Genomic DNA, 17,116 nt, shown 5'->3' with positions numbered 1-17,116 from the left:
CACATGCTGAGTGTGAGTGAGTTTGTTTAGTTTTACGTCGCACTCAGCAATATTCCAGCTATATGGCGTCGACCTGTAAATTCTCGAGTCTGGACAATCCCGTGATCAACAGCATGGGCATCGATCTGAGCAACTGGGAACCGATGACGTGGGCCAACAAAGTCAGCGAGTCTGGCCACCAGATCCCGTTAGTCGCCTCTTACGGCGAGCATGGGTTACTGAAGGTCAATATTCTAAACCGGACCTTCAAGAGTTCATATGTTGATGAATAGTCTCGGGAAATTCACTACATTTTGTTCTGTATGCTTTGAAAACGTAATTTCACGTATTAAAATAGTTACTGCAAAATCTTTCACTTTTATTGAAACAAAAAATATATTGGTAATTGAAACTGAAATTTGGTAACTAAAATGTGAATATCAACATTGCCGGAAAGTGTGGTCACTATGGCTCCACCACCAATCACACTGTCACAGTTATCATATATAGTGATTGTTGTGGTTGACCTAAAAATGTTTGAACAAGATACCCTCAAAGTTGTTTGATGGGAGTTGTTATCAGGGATCTTTGCGGATCATAGTTTGTTTCAATGGAGTCGTTCTGAAAACGGTCGATGATGGCTCGAGAATGGTGCGTGGGGTCTAGCGTCGGCATCCATGAATATTGGACGGACAGTAAGGAATGGTTATTAAAAATGTGGCACGACGGTCGTATCCGATACTTCCTGTTGGCCTCCGACTGTTCCAGTCACATGTAGTAGATGAGGAGTTTCACCTGACCATCAGAACCTAACGGCTCTTTACTTCACCGAGACCAGTACGTGAAGATACGGGGTAGAATCAGCAACCCATACTTGCCATAAGAGGGGACTCTACTTGTCGTACATGAGGTGACTAATGGGATCGGGTGGTCAGGCTCGCTGATTTGCTTGACACGTCATCGATCGGTTCCCAGTTGCGCAGATCGGTGTTCATGCTGTTGACCACTGGGTGTCTGGTCCAGACTCGATTATTACAGTCTGCTGCCATACAGCTGGAATATTGCTGAGTGCAGTATAAAACTAAAGCCACTCACTTTCATTGACTTACTTAAACGATGGTCGGGAGTTTCCTGTAGTCCGTTAATAACACCGAGTGGTCCAAGTTAGCACTGTTGTTGCAAAAAGACACCATGCATGCCAATAACTAGCCATCGTGTGCTTTTTGAATGCCAAAGACATGAAATGTTCAGAAAATTGAATGTTTTGTACTGTCGTCTTTTACATCAGTTCAGAAAACTGTAATGACCATACATATGAAACTCATTTCAAATGTGCTTGTCGCCTTCGCAGCGAGAACATATGCGACCAAGAACTTTTGAGATGTTATGAGAAGCGCCGGCTTAACATGTGTATTTCAGTATGCTAGGACGCAGAGACCATATACCGACCGGTATATGGTCTCTGGAGGACGTGACAGAATGTTCGGACCAAATTTTCAAACAGAATAGAGATCTAAATTATGTATAAAACACAAAGCCCCACACACATCGAATTTCGATGTTAATCGAATGTAACAAATTCGTTCGCATTAAGGGTATAATGTTTTATCCATACCATAATCTGATGACTAAAAAGGTTAACATCGATCTGCCCTAGTTGGTGATCATTTTGAAACAGGCTATAGCGCCTTCAGTTTGGCGCGAAACTAGAGGGCGCTGTGAGTATGACAACAATGCAGCGTGTCACACAGAAAACTTGTTGGTTTCAAGATGCCGTCCGAACGGAGGTATTTACGTGGATCAAAACTTGATGAGGCATCTTGGATCGAGAGAGACTCAGGGACTGATGATAAACGCAATCAGCGATACAGGTTGATAACACAACATTAACACTTTATACTTCCGACAATCTTGAATGTGCGATTTTTAATTAAAAACAGTATACGCACAAGGAATATTTACCATTATGTCAAATTAATTAATAATTATGAGCTGAGTGCAAATTCACGATGTAGGGGTTGGGGTGCACGGTCGATCACACGCCAACCCCTCCCCCCTCACCTTTTTGTCCGCAAAGTTAATTCAATTACTCTTGAAAACGGGTGTTCATTAACTGTGTTCCCCTGTTTCTTAATTTAAGAGCTGTATTCGCCCCTCTATTGTCACAAATAAATCCACCATTTATTATCATTTACATGTACTCCAATTTGACATGTTTTAAGTCAACGTATTCTGTTCAAGCTCAGTGAACGAGTGAGTTGAGTTTTACGCCGCACTCAGCAATATTCCGGCGTCCTGTAAACAATTGAGTCTGGACCAGACAATCCAGTGATCAACGGCATGAGCATTGATCTGTGCACTTGGGAACCAATGATATGTGTCAACCAAGTTGGCAAGCCTGCCCACCTGATCCTGTTAGTCACCTCTTACGACAAGCATAGTCGCCTTTTATTGCAAGCATGGGTTGCTAAAGGCTTATTGTACCCCCGACTTTCACATGTGTTTCAAGCGCAGAATGTTCGCAGAATACTAGAATAAACATGTTGCCACTATAGTTCTTGAATACATATCTCATGATTCATTAATAATAATATCATAAGCGTCAGAAATACATAAAATAAATATTGACTGAGAAGTATTTAATACGCTGATGGCATGGTCCTGCTCTTTTTACACATCAACTCAAACTATAACCAGATTTTAAAAGAATACAACTTTATGAGCAAGTCCAGAGCATGGATTGCTCAGAAAAGATAAATGACACTGCATATTATTCCACAGTTTTGAAAATACTTGAAAAGAACAGAAACATACTGGAGTTGTCCATTGTGCTCATTGGTTTGCCATTCAGTTACAGAGATTTTTATTCAGAAATGTGATAGCTTATTTCGTCTACCATATATGCATGAAATGACGCCAACATCACTTTTTAATGCTCTTTTAAGATTATGTGACACTGTATCAATTGACGTGATGACACCTACTGAGGTCACTAGGCCATTTTTGTCTGCCCCCTTGTAAAGTTTTGAACACAACCTTGGTATTGCAATGGTAACCCACATCACAATGCATGCAAGTTGTCATCGCCTTGTACTGTAATCATGATAGTTAATAGTGTAAGTGTACTTTATTACACTATATATGGGAATAAATCAAACTGTTATTTCCTAAATATAGTCCCCAGACCCATGGCTATGTGTATATAGATACACTCTCATACCTGAGAGGATGCTGGGGTAGCCTACTGTTTAAATCATTGGGGGTCCGATTCTCCACATGGGTACAATATGTTAAGCCCATTTCTGGTGTCCTTGATCGCTATATTGCTACAATATTGCTTATAGCGGTGTAAATCATACTCTCATTTGTCAATGAGGATTTGAATAAGAGTGAGTTGGGTCTATGCCAGTTTGAACAGTTTTCCACTTATAATAGTCAGATTTCTGTAAATAATGATCTTTTGTTTTAGAGGCTTCATTCTGAACGGAGAAGAATATTGGGAAAATGACTGCGTGCTTGTGTCATCAGAAGATAATGATGCAGATGCAACTACCGCTTACATTGGAAGAATCAAAGCTTTATACGAGAAAAGTGAGTTACTTTTTCTGATTTTGTCAGTTAATGATTAGTGCTCTTAATACTTGATAATAATGTGTGGACTTACATTGTGAAATCATCCATACTCTTGGTCAGCTGGTAAACGGGTGTTTGTGCACTTGGGGTTCATTCTCTGTTCAGTGTGCAGTTGTCAGCAACCTGTGCTTGTTGGAAGGGATGGCTAATGAGCTTAGGTGGTTAGGCTTGCTGACTTGGTTGACACATCATCGTATACCAATAATGTAGATCGATGCTCAAGGTGTTGATCACTGGATTGTCTGATAAAGACTTGATTATTTGCAGACTGCCACTACATAACTGGAATATTACTGAATGTGGCGTTAAACGCTTGAAGTATAGAACCTAATCTGCCTGTTAGGCACTAGAAGGTCAACAGACACATCATCATCTCATCCCAGCTACCCTAATGGGTATCATGAACAATGCATATCATGAACAAATAATATTCTAGGGCCAGACCAGTTTTATTTTTTGTTTTATGAATCCACCAGTCATATATTTTCAAGACTAAAAGGAAAAATTACTTTGCCCACTCAAAAAATAAACCCTAATGTTTTTATTGGTAAAAAATGTATACTTACAAGAACATTTCTGTTAGGTTGTTTTTTTCTCCATATACATTTCTTAAATTGCCATATTTTCCCCCTTGCATGTGCTTTTGTGATGGGGCAGGACCCAGTTCCTTGAAACGCTCGAGTGTAAAGCTGCTGAACTGTCTAGGGCCATTCCTACCAAGGACAATTCCCACCCAGACAATTCCCTCCCCAAAATAAAAGTAACATGAAGAACATAGTTCAGTTTCAACATTTATTCATTTTAACATATGCACCATATAACAATATTCCATATAAAACAAACATAAACTATTACCTTCTTCTTGACATGCTTTAGTATCAGTTTTACTGATCCTACTTAATACATAAATAATAGCATTTTTAAAAGTAAGGAAGCACTATTTTGTGACATACATAAGGTTATTGTAACTTTTACTGAAATTATGTTTGCATGATATTGCTGTGTTTGCATGTAGCTTGAACTCAAGTTCTCTACATTGTAGTATTCTATAAGATCTGGTCAGGTGTGTGTCTGTATGTTCATGCAGGACACCAACGTACTGGTCGTCAAGAACCTTGATGGACACATGGTAGCTGACAACTCCATTCTTCAGATCCTTGTGTCTGACATACCGATACCCCCTGAAATGAAAATTCTTGACACCTCTCTGCAACATAACATACTGTACTTGGTTATCCATGGTGGAAGTGAGGTGCATGTGGAATACAGACCATTTTATGTACAACTCTCTAATTTACAACAAACACTGCAAAGTTAGTTGCTGAAAAACTAAAGGATAAAACCTGTAGAGTTCTACTGTTTTTTCTAGTAAAGTATGTATGCTCACTTTATAAGAACATTCACACTAGGGAATAATCTCAAAATATGTATACTTAAAACAGTAGCACCCAAGCTCAAATAAATTGGTTTTAAAAACACTTGATCTGCCAAGCACTTGCTCACAATACACATTTCTCAATGTTATTTTAATAAATAGGTCTTCTTTTGGCACCATCTCAGAATGTGTATATTGTACAACAGTAGCACCCAAGCTCAAATAAACTGGTTTTATAAACATTTGATCTTAAAATTTCATCAAGTCTATATTTTATCAAAGTGAATATTGTACATTGTAAACATTTCATGTGGTATGGTGGGGATTGTAGTGAAAATAACAGGGTGGGAATAGCCTTTGGTGGTAATTGTCCGGGTGGCGTTTGTCCTGCTCCCCTCCAGGAGCAGTGCTGCTAAACTTCACATAATTTGTGACCAAAATCACAAATATATAGGGTACCATGCACCACAACAAAGACAAACTACAAACATGAGAGGTTTAGTCTCCAGAAAATGATCTCAAGAAAATTTCATGTGTTCAGTACCATTTTTAAATTCATGTTGGGTGGAGGATCTGATGCTGAACAAGTTTTTGTTGTTTTTAGTGTTTGAGGTCTTCAGCTTCAGCAGTTTCATTCCTGCTTGAATACGGAACAAGAATCTGTATCGAAGTGAAATAACATTAAAGATGTTATTAAAGAAGTATGTTAATATATTCTAGATGTTATTAAAGAAGTATGTTAGTATAGTGCTTCTAAACTTCTAAAATGTCCTCAACTCTCTCCGTCTGTCTGTCTGTCTGCAGCCTCTCATTCTTCAGCCATATTGGTATCTAAAATATTGATTGTAGGAGTCGGTTAATTGTTACTAGTCAGCTGAAGTAACGACATCAACACCTGTTGCTATTTACACTGTTTTGACAGGTTAATTAGGTGTAAATGTAGACTGTGTACTGGATGTGATTTGACAAGGCTTACTTGCGTCATCAACAAACAGGATGCCAGCTTGTTAAGAATTGAATATATGGGATAGTGGTGTAATCCAAGTGCAATCACAACAGAAGATTTTGTGAATGTAACATGTCTGTTGTTGAGACTAAGTAGTCTGTATGCATATTGAAAACAGTGTAACCAGACCATGCATTGACATTTTGATTTTGGCAAATGCTATCACTCTGCCTTCTATGATGGAATTGGTTAAATTGGCAGTATTTAGATAGAGGTAGAGCTTTTTGAATTATGTATTGACAATGTATATATTTCTCAGGTATAAAGAAGGATGTGAAGAAGACGGCCAGTTTAATTTGGTACTGGCGCCTCAGTGAGCTCCCTAAACAAGACCTGTGTAAACTCTCGGATGCAATTGATGATCATGAGGTTTTCCTCAACACAGACAAGCTAGTGGCCCATGAAGTCAGTATAGACACCATCATTGGCAAATGTGTGGTGAGTTTTTGCTGTTACAGTTTTCGTACCAGTTATGTTAAAATCTTAAAATTCATCATCACAGTAGTAATAGTTACTGTAATACCATGCTTCCACCCAACAGTGATTGTATCCAACTTTACCTGATAATCTGTTATTTACAATTATCCTACGATTAAAAATAGTGTCGTGAATGAATATTGTGTGAATGATGTGGGCTGTGAAACTGACAATAGTTTCATGGTACTTCAACCCAAGTCACGGGTATGGCCTTTGAAGTATTGTGATTAATCAATAGTGTAGGTCAATTTGTATAGTGCTTTTTCCCATGCCAAATAAAGTGCTCAGATTGCAATATTACGCCAATCTGAGGGTAATACTGCACTCTGTTGGTAGATGCAACCAAAGGTGCTACTTTGTAGTCATTCAGTGCCGGCTGAACACTTTTTTCTCTCTCTCTTCTATGCGTGTGTCTATGAGAGAGATATTTTAGGTGGGGGTCATTTTGTTCCCGGGAGATGCGGGGTTATGACATGTACTAGGTGGTGGGAAGCAGTTTCATACATGATATGTAGGGTAGTGGGCAACTTACTTTGTACCTAAATTTTAGGAGGGGTCAGTAAGATTGTACATGCTTCTCCATAAAAGTAATCACACACCCATTTGCCATAAATATTGAACAGTTTTTTTTAAGGATTATGTCCATACTTAAAGGCCTTAGTATTGTTCCAGCCTTGTCTTGAAAAAAGGTATACGTTGAGCTAAAAAGAATCACTGAAAGACAGGACCTGCATATTTTTATTCATTTTGTTCAGCATACCGTCAAATTTTACAATATAAATACCAATACTCTCGATACTGGTTCTTTAGAAATTCTTAGATCTGTTTTGGGCATGATAGGACTGGTAAATTTCAGTTTGCCTTCATTCAAATGTTGAAGGAGTAAGAATGTATACTTTTAAGCATTGTGTCCATCATGATAAAGAAATTGACATCTGTAAAATAGTCTTCTCTTGATTTGTATTTTGTTTGTTACTGACTCATCTGTCTCTAGATAAAAATGAATTAAAATGCTATGTGTTTATCCGTTGATAAGACTTCAGTTTTACACCTTCAGGTTGAGGAACGAAAGTCTGCACTAGTTGGAAAGAAAACAAGAGAAACATTGCCACATTTTTTCGTTAGAAAATCCTACCGAAGGGGAAAATTCACAGATTTGTCTGCAGTCGATGAGGAATCAAAGGAAAACTCTCACACAGGAACTTCAGCCAAAATGAACGGTGCCAAACTGGGACAGAATGGACATGTTTCCAATGAAGTACGGTGTCAGCCTATTAACAGAGTGATGAAGAATGCAAACAAATCACCTGATGTAAATGTCAAACGTTTAGGAAGTCAGTCACCAATTATTCCTTTGCAAGGACAAGTATTCAATGGGGAGAAAAGGTCTCCAGCCATTGGTAAGTCTTGCCAAATTTCCCCATTTTTTTGTAGTCATTGATGTGTTTATGTTATGAAACCATGATTACCTTAACCTCAGCAACCAGGTTCATAAACATGTTGTCATTTTTATGTGAGATTGTTTATTTAGTATCGGCATCGGAACCGTTGAAACAGGAAGCTGGCAGGGGGAATTGAGATGAAAAAAACGATTTGATATGCGCTTTGAATGTTGAAAGAAACATATTTATTATATTTCATATATTTGAGTATATTACAGATGAGATTTGAAACGGGCGAGCAAAACCCTGTGAAGAACTTTGTCTGGCACTGGTGGTGACATTTCATTTTGACGTTAATAATATGTTTCGAACCAAGCTGAGAGATGTAAGATGCCAAACTTTTCTGGCTTCGCTTGCTTATAGGAAGACTTGTCATTTGTCTCTGTTCTACAACTCTATTTGCACTACAGTTTGCATCAAATGTATTTCAGTTGTGAAGTCTTTTTTTTTTTTGAGTGTCTAGCATGTGTTCCGAAAGCATAGAATATTTGAAGAATATGAAAAGATTAATGATATTTATTTGGAGTGAAAAATGAGATAATTTTCTTTTTTTCCTTTGCGTTATTTAGATCTAGCCAGCCCGAAACAAGGAAACTCCAAATACCACTGGTACACAGGTGCAGATGTGACCGATTTTCTTATGCAGGATGAGGATGCAAGTGAAAGTGGTAGTGTGTCAGTCATTTCTGAGGCTAGTTCTAGAATATCTGATACAAAAACCAGAGAGAAGAATCCTGACCTTGAAGATAAAAGCTCAAGGTCAGCAAGAAAATCTCGAACAAAATCCAAAATGGACGACAAACAGGCCATTGACTTAAATAACAATGCCACACCAAAACCAGGGGAGAGAAAAAGTGCGCGTAGTACAAGAAAATCTGTGAAAAAGGATACAGGATCTCATAAGACACCTGCCCGGTCTAAACGTGGGTCATTGGACAGTGACCAGGGATCTGGAGTATCCAAACATAAACGAAGTAGAACGGAACCCAAAAAATCAAAGAGGTCAGGAGTGAAAACACCATCTGTAAACCAGGGTAGGAATAGTGTAAATCGAGCATTGAGTATGACCGACAAAGTCAAACGTGTACCTACAGTTGTAGTGAAAAGAGTGTCGGAAAATAATTACACATCAATACGGAACAACACACCAGAAACTTCTGTGCGTCCAGTTCGTCGGAGATTACAAACTGACATTGAGGCAGCCAAACAGAGTGCAGCAAGGTCACAGCCCAGCAGACGGTCAAAAACTGTTATCAGGTAGGTGAATTCCATTAGGGTCCTTTAAAATCTTAAATCACTAGATTGCATACAAATCATACAAATGCATGCAGTCATTCTTCATTTTTCAGCTGTATTTTCCCTCAATTTTTCATACTGCAGTTTTGAAATGTTCACCGTTGTCATTTGCACTGAAACAGTTTGGTGATTTTATTGATTTGAATTTGAGCATGTTTTGGAAGACACTGTTTATTTCAACAACTAAAGGGAGGTATATCTGACTAATATTCATCTTTCGCCCCAGGTCAGGTGAGGTGGGTGGGGTCGGGGTGGGTAGCCTAGTGGATAAAGCATTTGCTTGTCATGCCGAAGCCCCAGGTTCGAATCCTCCCATTTGCACAATGTGTAAAGCCCATTTCTGGTGTCCCCTGCAGTGATATTCCTGGAATATTGCAAACAACGGTGCAATATTTAACTCACTCACTCTTTTCCCAGGGAATCCGGTGGTCTAAATCGACAGTTGATGAACCTTTGAGACATCATTGCCGAGATGTGTGGATCAATGTTTATGACAGTCATTTTAGAGACATCCTTACACATTTGAAACATTGCACAGTTAAACCATTAGACATATGGCAAATCTGTTCGCACCTTGCAAAGTATCAAAAATACATGTTTTCCCTTGTTCAGGAACATGAAGGAACTGGATGACAGTCTCTTTGATCCCACCTATACAGACTGCCCCGAAACTGAGTCAGATGATGAGGAAGATGATGATTATGATGATGATGATGAAGTGTTTGAGAAAAAGAAGTCATCCAGAACTCCCAAGAGCTCAAGGAAGCCATTAAAGTCAGCAAGTTCTGTGAAGACTCCTAGACAAGGCAAGACACCACGGGTTAGTTTGGGTCCATTGGTTGTGAGAATGCAGTTCCAGTGGTACAATCACTGGTTGCCATGGGGTTTCTTTGACTGAGTAGTGCCCAAGTACAATAGGTCCTAATGCCGATGATCAGGTGTTTGAAGTGCTTGGTTATAGTATGCAGATCACATGCATCAAAACATTTCTTTTTTTTGTCAAACCCTCAAAGAGATGAGCTATACTTTAACCATATGTGTTCTGTGCAGCATTCATTCAGTATGGCGTTGGATGACATTCCTTTATGGGAATGCTTGATAAGAGGAAGCAAGTGTTGTGACTTGAAATTCATTGTTTATCATATTTATGACCTGTCGATTCCCAATTCAATGCCATGGCACTGTCAATAAATGGTCTAACTCCATCTGATCAGGGAGCTAGTCATGCTGGTAGAGTAGAGTAGACACAAGTATAGTATAGTATAGTATAGTATAGTATAGTATAGTATAGTATAGTATAGTATAGTATAGTATAGTATAGTATAGTATAGTATAGTATAATGAGATAGGATAGATATTATATCTATACAATCATGAGTTTCTTTGATTTTCAGGGCAAGAAATCTTTCATAGATACAGTAACACCTTCAATTCCGAATCGCAAGAAAACATTCATGTCACCGACAAGTGCCCTTGAAGAGGCCAGAGCAAGGTGGTGGACATGTTTCTTACATATGTCTGAAAGCATGACATGATTCTGAATAAAATTAGTATCAGTACATATTGTGCCCACATGAATCTTTGCAGTAGGATAGCGGTTCATGAGTTGCTTCTCAGTTTGATTCACTTTATGGTTTCATTGAGTGAAATTGATCTTGGTGTCTCCTGCCATGTGTTCGTAGGATTCCTGATACAAGTTTAAAACCACTCTCTGTGAACATGATGAAAGGGCCTTTACCTAGGGCTGCAATGAATCACCCAGACAAATGATTCAATTTTTGATATTGGACCCTCAATTCAATAATTTTTTATTTGATTCTTCATACAAGTAAAAACATCAGATTTCTGTGTCTGCTTTTTTATTATGAAATCCATCACCTTGGCAGTGTCCACTACCCAGTGTCAACGATTACCTTATTTCAGTCTTAAAACTGCTCAAAATTACGTTCTTACTGTGTGGAAATGGTTTAAATAGATAATCAAACATTGAATCAAAGTAGTGTTATTGGAATTGGAAAACTATGGTGACAAATTCGATTTTCAGTGAATCAAAGTTAATCATTGCAGCCCTACCTCTAATATGACATAAGCACAATAAATTCTTTCACAGTCCATCCTGAGAGCCATCGGGCAAAATGAACTGTATCTTTGAGGACTTGTGAATCATGTTATCATTGTTCATTCCCTTCACTTATTGTCTTTCAACCATATAGCTGAAGTATTGTGGCCTTAAGCCACAATTGGTCGGTCATATTTTTTCAAGATCTGACTGCACAACCTGTTAGATGCTGATAGCAAGTCACTCTAATGGATTTGCAAGAATGATTGTATTAATTTTTCAAATGTTAACTGCCTTTATTTTAGACTACATGTGTCAGCAGTCCCTGACAGCCTGCCCTGCCGAGATAATGAGTTCTCCGATATCTACACCTTTGTAGAGAGTAAGCTGATGGATGGGACTGGAGGGTAAGAAGCATTTGGGAAGAATCATTGAATACTGCATACACTGTAGAAACTTCTGTATGAACTGCCCTATAGGTGTTGTCATAGTACTGTGTAAACATGGTAGATTAACTTCCCCTGACATGATGTATCCAAATGTTTATGAGCTCAGGGGCCATTTTGATATTAAACAGAATTTTAAAACATTCAACTTGTATGAGCAATAGTAAGCTTTATGAATATTAAGTGTCTCATTATTGCATTTGAATTCAGCCATGGCCTAATGATTCATTTATTCATTCAGTATTGTTGTATAAAGACTGGAACATACTGTTGGATGTCCATTACATCCTGTATATTTTCTGTGACAGATGTATGTACATATCGGGTGTGCCAGGCACGGGAAAAACAGCCACGGTGAGAGAGGTGATGAGATCACTGGTGCAGGGCTGTGATGACGGTGATGTCCCTCAGTTCAAGTTCCTGGAGCTCAATGGCATGAAGCTTACAGACCCCAGACAAGCCTATGTTCATCTGCTAAAGGTAAGAGAAGCAGCCAAATGCTGAAGAATGATTGTTATTGGTACCAGTGTGTGTATGACCACTTAAGGAAACAGGGATCTGATTTCTTTTGTTTTATAATTGCTCCCTCGTCAGTGTTTTTCTGAAGATAGTTTCCTTTTTACCCAAAAGTTGTGTCATTGCAGGATCTGACGGGTCAGAGAGCTACACCAGAACATGCCATGGAACTACTGAATAAGAAATTCAGCACCCCAGGTCCCAGACGGGAGACCGTTGTCCTGCTTGTGGATGAGGTAGGCAATTGGTGCTTTCAGGAGCAAGAAGAGGGAAAATACCTTGCTAGCTGCACCCACAATTATATGGAAGTGTCCAAAATGAAGCAATAGTGTCACAGATTTTGTCACTTCAGCAACATAACTTAAGATCATCAAAAACGCCTGAAACAGCTTTTCTTGGATATATTTGAGAATTATGAAACTTGTGTCAGAACGTTTGATTCTACTTTTGGAAAGAAATTATTTCTAAGAATACAATGGGTGACCGTATGAATGACCTATAAATTTTAACTGATGGCTGTTTGTGTGACACCTACCCATCTTTTTTTCATGTCCACCTGTGGAGTAGTAACACTGGTGATGGAAAGTTAAACAAGATAATATTCATGTTTCAGCTGGACCTGTTATGGACACGGAAACAGGATGTCATGTACAACATCTTCGACTGGCCTACAAAGCAGCAGGCAAAACTGGTTGTCTTGGCTGTGGCGAACACCATGGATCTCCCAGAGAGGATCATGATGAAGAGGGTATCCAGTAGACTGGTGAGGGCCCTGATGTGACTTTGGTTATGTTATTTTCCAGAGACAGCTAACCATCTGGATCTTGTGAATGTCCTCTTAATTATTAAAACAATTTTATTTTTCCAGAACGGCTAGCTATATGGATCTTGTGAATGTCCTCTTATTTATTAAGACAATTTTATTTTCCAGAGATGGCTAGCCATCTGGATCTTGTGATTGTCCTCTTAAGTATTAAAACAATGTTTTGAAGCACAGGATGGAATTTCAGATGCGGAATTTTGAAAACAGATAGTTAAGGGCCAGACAGATTTATGGTGTAGCTAGTGCTAGTTTTGTTAATTAAATCAATAATTCACAATGGTCCTGGTCACCAACTCAAACACCAATTCAGCTGTTTAATGGATGGAATAGTTTTCGATCACATTTTCCTGTCAAGATGTCATGATAAATTGTATTACAACATCAACACCTTTTGATCAGTTGATCATTCTAATGGAAAATAGGCTTAAATGTAAAACATAAATGGAAGTTCCTGGGACCATCAGCTAGTAAACCTGATATATGTAGCTTTTGACGAAACAGTTTCCCCTTTTTAGGGTCTGACAAGGATGACATTTCAACCATACACTTTCCGTCAACTGGAGGAGATTGTGGAGTCCCGGATGAAAGGACTGAGAGTGTTTGAAGAAGATGCAGTACAGTTGGCTGCTAGGAAGGTTGCTGCCCTGTCCGGAGATGCCAGAAGGGCGCTGGACATCTGCCGCAGAGCGACTGAGATCGCAGAGACGGAGGCCAAAACGAAGCAGACAGTCATTATGATCGGGATGAGACATGTTGACGCTGCTCTTCAAGAGATGTTTACTTCACCAAAAGTTGTGGCCATTAGGTAAGGAGGCACTTTGGCTTGGGCTCATCAAGATCGAGATTAGAATTTGTCCTTGGCAAATTGGTGTTCAGGTTGTCAGACTTATTGCATGTCATTGTATCCAAATTGCATAGATCAATACTTATGATATTTATCATTGCATTGTTAAGTCCAGAACTGATTATTTATGAGTGTCCAAATATGGACAGACTTGCTATCCCTGGAATATTGTTGAATATTAAGATGTCAGGATCAATTTACCCTTTCTCTTCATGCTTATATTGGAGGTTGAGGTAGCCTAATAGTGAAAGTGTCCACTCAGCCTGCTGATTCTCCACTCAGCCTGCTGGTGTCCCTGCTGTAATGTTGATGGAATATTGCTAAAAGAAGTGTAAAACCATTCTCATTCATGCTTCTACGTGAAAAATCACATTTCACCTCATTGGGATTGGTTTTACTTTACCTGGCTTTGATCAGCATAAAACTCGGTATACCTAATCTTTATTATTGTGGTAATTGTTGGGTTGATGCCTGGGACTGTGGGTCAGCATAAAACATTCTTCCATCAAGCTTGTAACGTGCTTTTAATAATAATAAATAATAATAAGAGTACTTATATGGCACCTCATCCACATCACTAAGGGACATGCTCTAAGCGCATACACTGAACATCATTATTATTACCCCAGATAACCCAAGCTGCCTGTTAGGCGCTAGAAGGTTATAGTCACATGACTTTATCTCACCGGGTACCCATTTTCTGCTGGTTTGACAGAGGCAATTCTTGAACAAACTCACTCGCCTAAGGTGAGACCACATGTTTCACAAGTGCTTCGTTGTGGGGCAGGACCGACGTCCTAGAAACTCTCCGGAGTCAAACTGCCAAACAGGGCCACCCATCCAAGGACTGTCCGAGCTCAACGGTGCTTAACTTCAACTGATTTTGTGACCTGAGCACTACACACAGGACCACTCGCCACCCATTTGACTTCATGATATTGGCACATTTTTCCAGGAACCTGTCCAAGCAGGAGAAGCTGTTCCTGCAGGCAGTGGTTGCAGAGTTTCAAAGGGCTGGGATAGAGGAAGCCCAGTTCTCCAAGCTGTACACACAGCATATGTCTCTGTGCAGGTTTGAAGGTGGGTGTAGTCAAGCATTTAACTCTGATCAGTACAGCTGTTAGTAATGTCTTGATATTTGTGTTAGTTCAGGTAAGACAATAGTTTTGTTATATTTGTCACATGAGACCAGGTTTGAATCTCCACATGGGTACAGATTGTGAAGCCCATTCAACCTGTATCTCTGCATTAATGGATATCTTAACATAGTCCATATTTCAATAAAAGAGTTTTAAATCTCGGTGCAACCAATGCTTATGTCTCAAAGAATATATGCTTTGGGGTTTATTGAACTCATTATGTTCATCAGAAATAATATTCAAGCATATCCAGAAAATTGTGATGGATCTTGGTTATGAGTTTTGATATAAGCTGTACTCTCTATAGGTCTGGAACCACCATCAACAACTGAGCTAGCTGCCATGTGTTCCCGTCTGGGCAGCTCACGTTTGCTCCTGGTTGAGCATGGTCGCAATGACCTTCACATGAGAGTCAGACTGAATGTCAGTCAGGATGATGTGTTGTATGCCCTGAGAGAGAAGTCAGAATACAGTTGATGAAACCAGAGGTAGAAGTGTCTACCCATACATAGAAAATTCCTTGATGGAGATGCTTGAAGACATCTTCAACCTTGATGCATTTATGTTCGTCACGCAGAGGCATCTATGACCTCAGTGCTGTATGTTAGCTTGTCTGTTTAAAGAAGCAGACATCAGTAATTTAGGAAGGACCTGAAAGATGAGATTTGCATACATATTGATGTTTCCAATCCCACCATCCTGATTTTACAAGCACACAGTGGATCATCTGGTGGATCATCTGCGAGTCATCCTTGACATTGAACATGGTCAAACAGCATTATGGAAGTCATCCTTCACCTGTCACAAAAGGCGATTATGCTTGTCGTAAGAGACAACCTCATCCTTTGACCTCATCTCATGGACCTGTTATTTTCTTGTGGAATGTTTCCAGTGATACCATGAAATCAATTGAAATTGTCTATTAAATGGTGACAGTTCACCATTTTTCTAGTTGTTTGTGAAATATTATGGCCTTTGCAATGCTGCTCTCTGCAGGGGACGGTGGATTAACCTAGTAGTCGAAGCGTTTGCTTGTCTGGGTTTGATTCTGCACATGGGTACAATTTGTGAAGCCCAATTCTGGTGTCTCGGGTGATATTGCTGGAACATTGCTAAAAGTGGCTTAAAACCGTACCCACTCACTCACTCATACTTATAGTTACCATCATCAGTCTGTCTGAAATAACTTAAGTCTTATTATTGTCAGTTTCATGTTAAGAACAAGAAGCAAGAAGGCAGTTTTAAGCTAACGTCAAGGGGATGGTTAAGGGTACGAGGACAGTTTTGAACAATTTGTCAGTGTTCTTGTTTTTATCTTTACATCATTTTCAGGTAAGGAAATTACAAAATTATATTTATAATTCATTTCTTCCTTTGATATCAAGTGTTGGATGGAAGATGTTGAGACCAAGCATGAACTTTTTATGTGCCAGTGATACTTTCCTTGAAGCTTTCCTTGTTTGTAATGTATTCATTGTAGGTGGTGTGAAATCCTTGAATGTGTGTGAATGAGGTAATTATTTGTATTGACTGAATGTGAACCTTCCAGTTGACAGAATGGAATAATTACTACGCTTCATATTTTTATTTATTGTTCTGGACATCTATAGTTATTCTTTCATGGAATTTAATTGCAACAGTGAAGGGATGTATAGGATACAGGTATACAATATCAACTTTAATGAGATTGATCGAACATTGGGTCAAGTCTGTAGCAATGTGCCATTACATGAAACATTGTATTTTTCAATCTGTGCAATAAAGTATGATTAATGTGTAGTTTTATAGTTATAATCAGTTGTCACCAATAATGCATTGAAATCAGATGTACTGATAATGAAAATTAAAGTGTCCTTGATTGAACAAATACTTTGTGTTTATACACTTGTGGAATTGTCAGATGGCTTGAGCACTCAAACATGGTGCAGTCTTGAAGAAAAACATACAATTTAGAATCCTTACCAGAATCCAATTCAGTAGTATATATGATAGGGGTATAATATCAAGTTTGCCCTTAGCAGCTGTAAAGCTTTATTTCATAAATAAGGCTTTACAGCAGCTGAGGGTGAACTTGATATCGT

At 38.9% G+C, this 17,116-nt stretch overlaps 1 protein-coding gene across 1 annotated transcript; it reads left to right on the top strand.

Annotated features, from left to right (window-relative positions):
- Positions 1–1,687: 1,687 nt before the first annotated feature.
- LOC137290625 (origin recognition complex subunit 1-like) lies at positions 1,688–16,902 on the top strand. Its single transcript, XM_067821689.1, has 14 exons — positions 1,688–1,850; positions 3,449–3,570; positions 6,253–6,431; positions 7,528–7,870; positions 8,482–9,169; positions 9,821–10,028; positions 10,603–10,700; positions 11,573–11,674; positions 12,022–12,193; positions 12,358–12,465; positions 12,843–12,992; positions 13,568–13,857; positions 14,852–14,976; positions 15,343–16,902. The coding sequence occupies exons 1-14, from the start codon at positions 1,750–1,752 to the stop codon at positions 15,510–15,512; spliced, it is 2,856 nt and encodes a 951-aa protein (XP_067677790.1). The 5' UTR covers positions 1,688–1,749; the 3' UTR covers positions 15,513–16,902.
- The last annotated feature ends 214 nt before the right edge of the window (positions 16,903–17,116 follow it).

The sequence above is a fragment of the Haliotis asinina genome, chromosome 7 (assembly GCF_037392515.1).
Source record: "Haliotis asinina isolate JCU_RB_2024 chromosome 7, JCU_Hal_asi_v2, whole genome shotgun sequence".
Classification (NCBI taxonomy): Eukaryota; Metazoa; Mollusca; class Gastropoda; order Lepetellida; family Haliotidae; genus Haliotis; species Haliotis asinina.
The sequence above is the reverse complement of the archived record's forward strand: the minus strand, read 5'-3'. Positions and strand labels throughout refer to the sequence as shown.

What these genes read in the sequence shown, in the direction of transcription:
- LOC137290625 (XM_067821689.1), top strand. Translation starts at nt 1,750, where the DNA reads ATGCCGTCCGAACGGAGGTATTTACGTGGATCAAAACTTGATGAGGCA. An exon ending in CTGATGGATGGGACTGGAGG is followed by an intron (nt 11,675 to 12,021) that starts GTAAGAAGCATT and finishes TTTCTGTGACAG; the next exon opens with ATGTATGTACATATCGGGTG. An exon ending in CCAAAAGTTGTGGCCATTAG is followed by an intron (nt 13,858 to 14,851) that starts GTAAGGAGGCAC and finishes ACATTTTTCCAG; the next exon opens with GAACCTGTCCAAGCAGGAGA.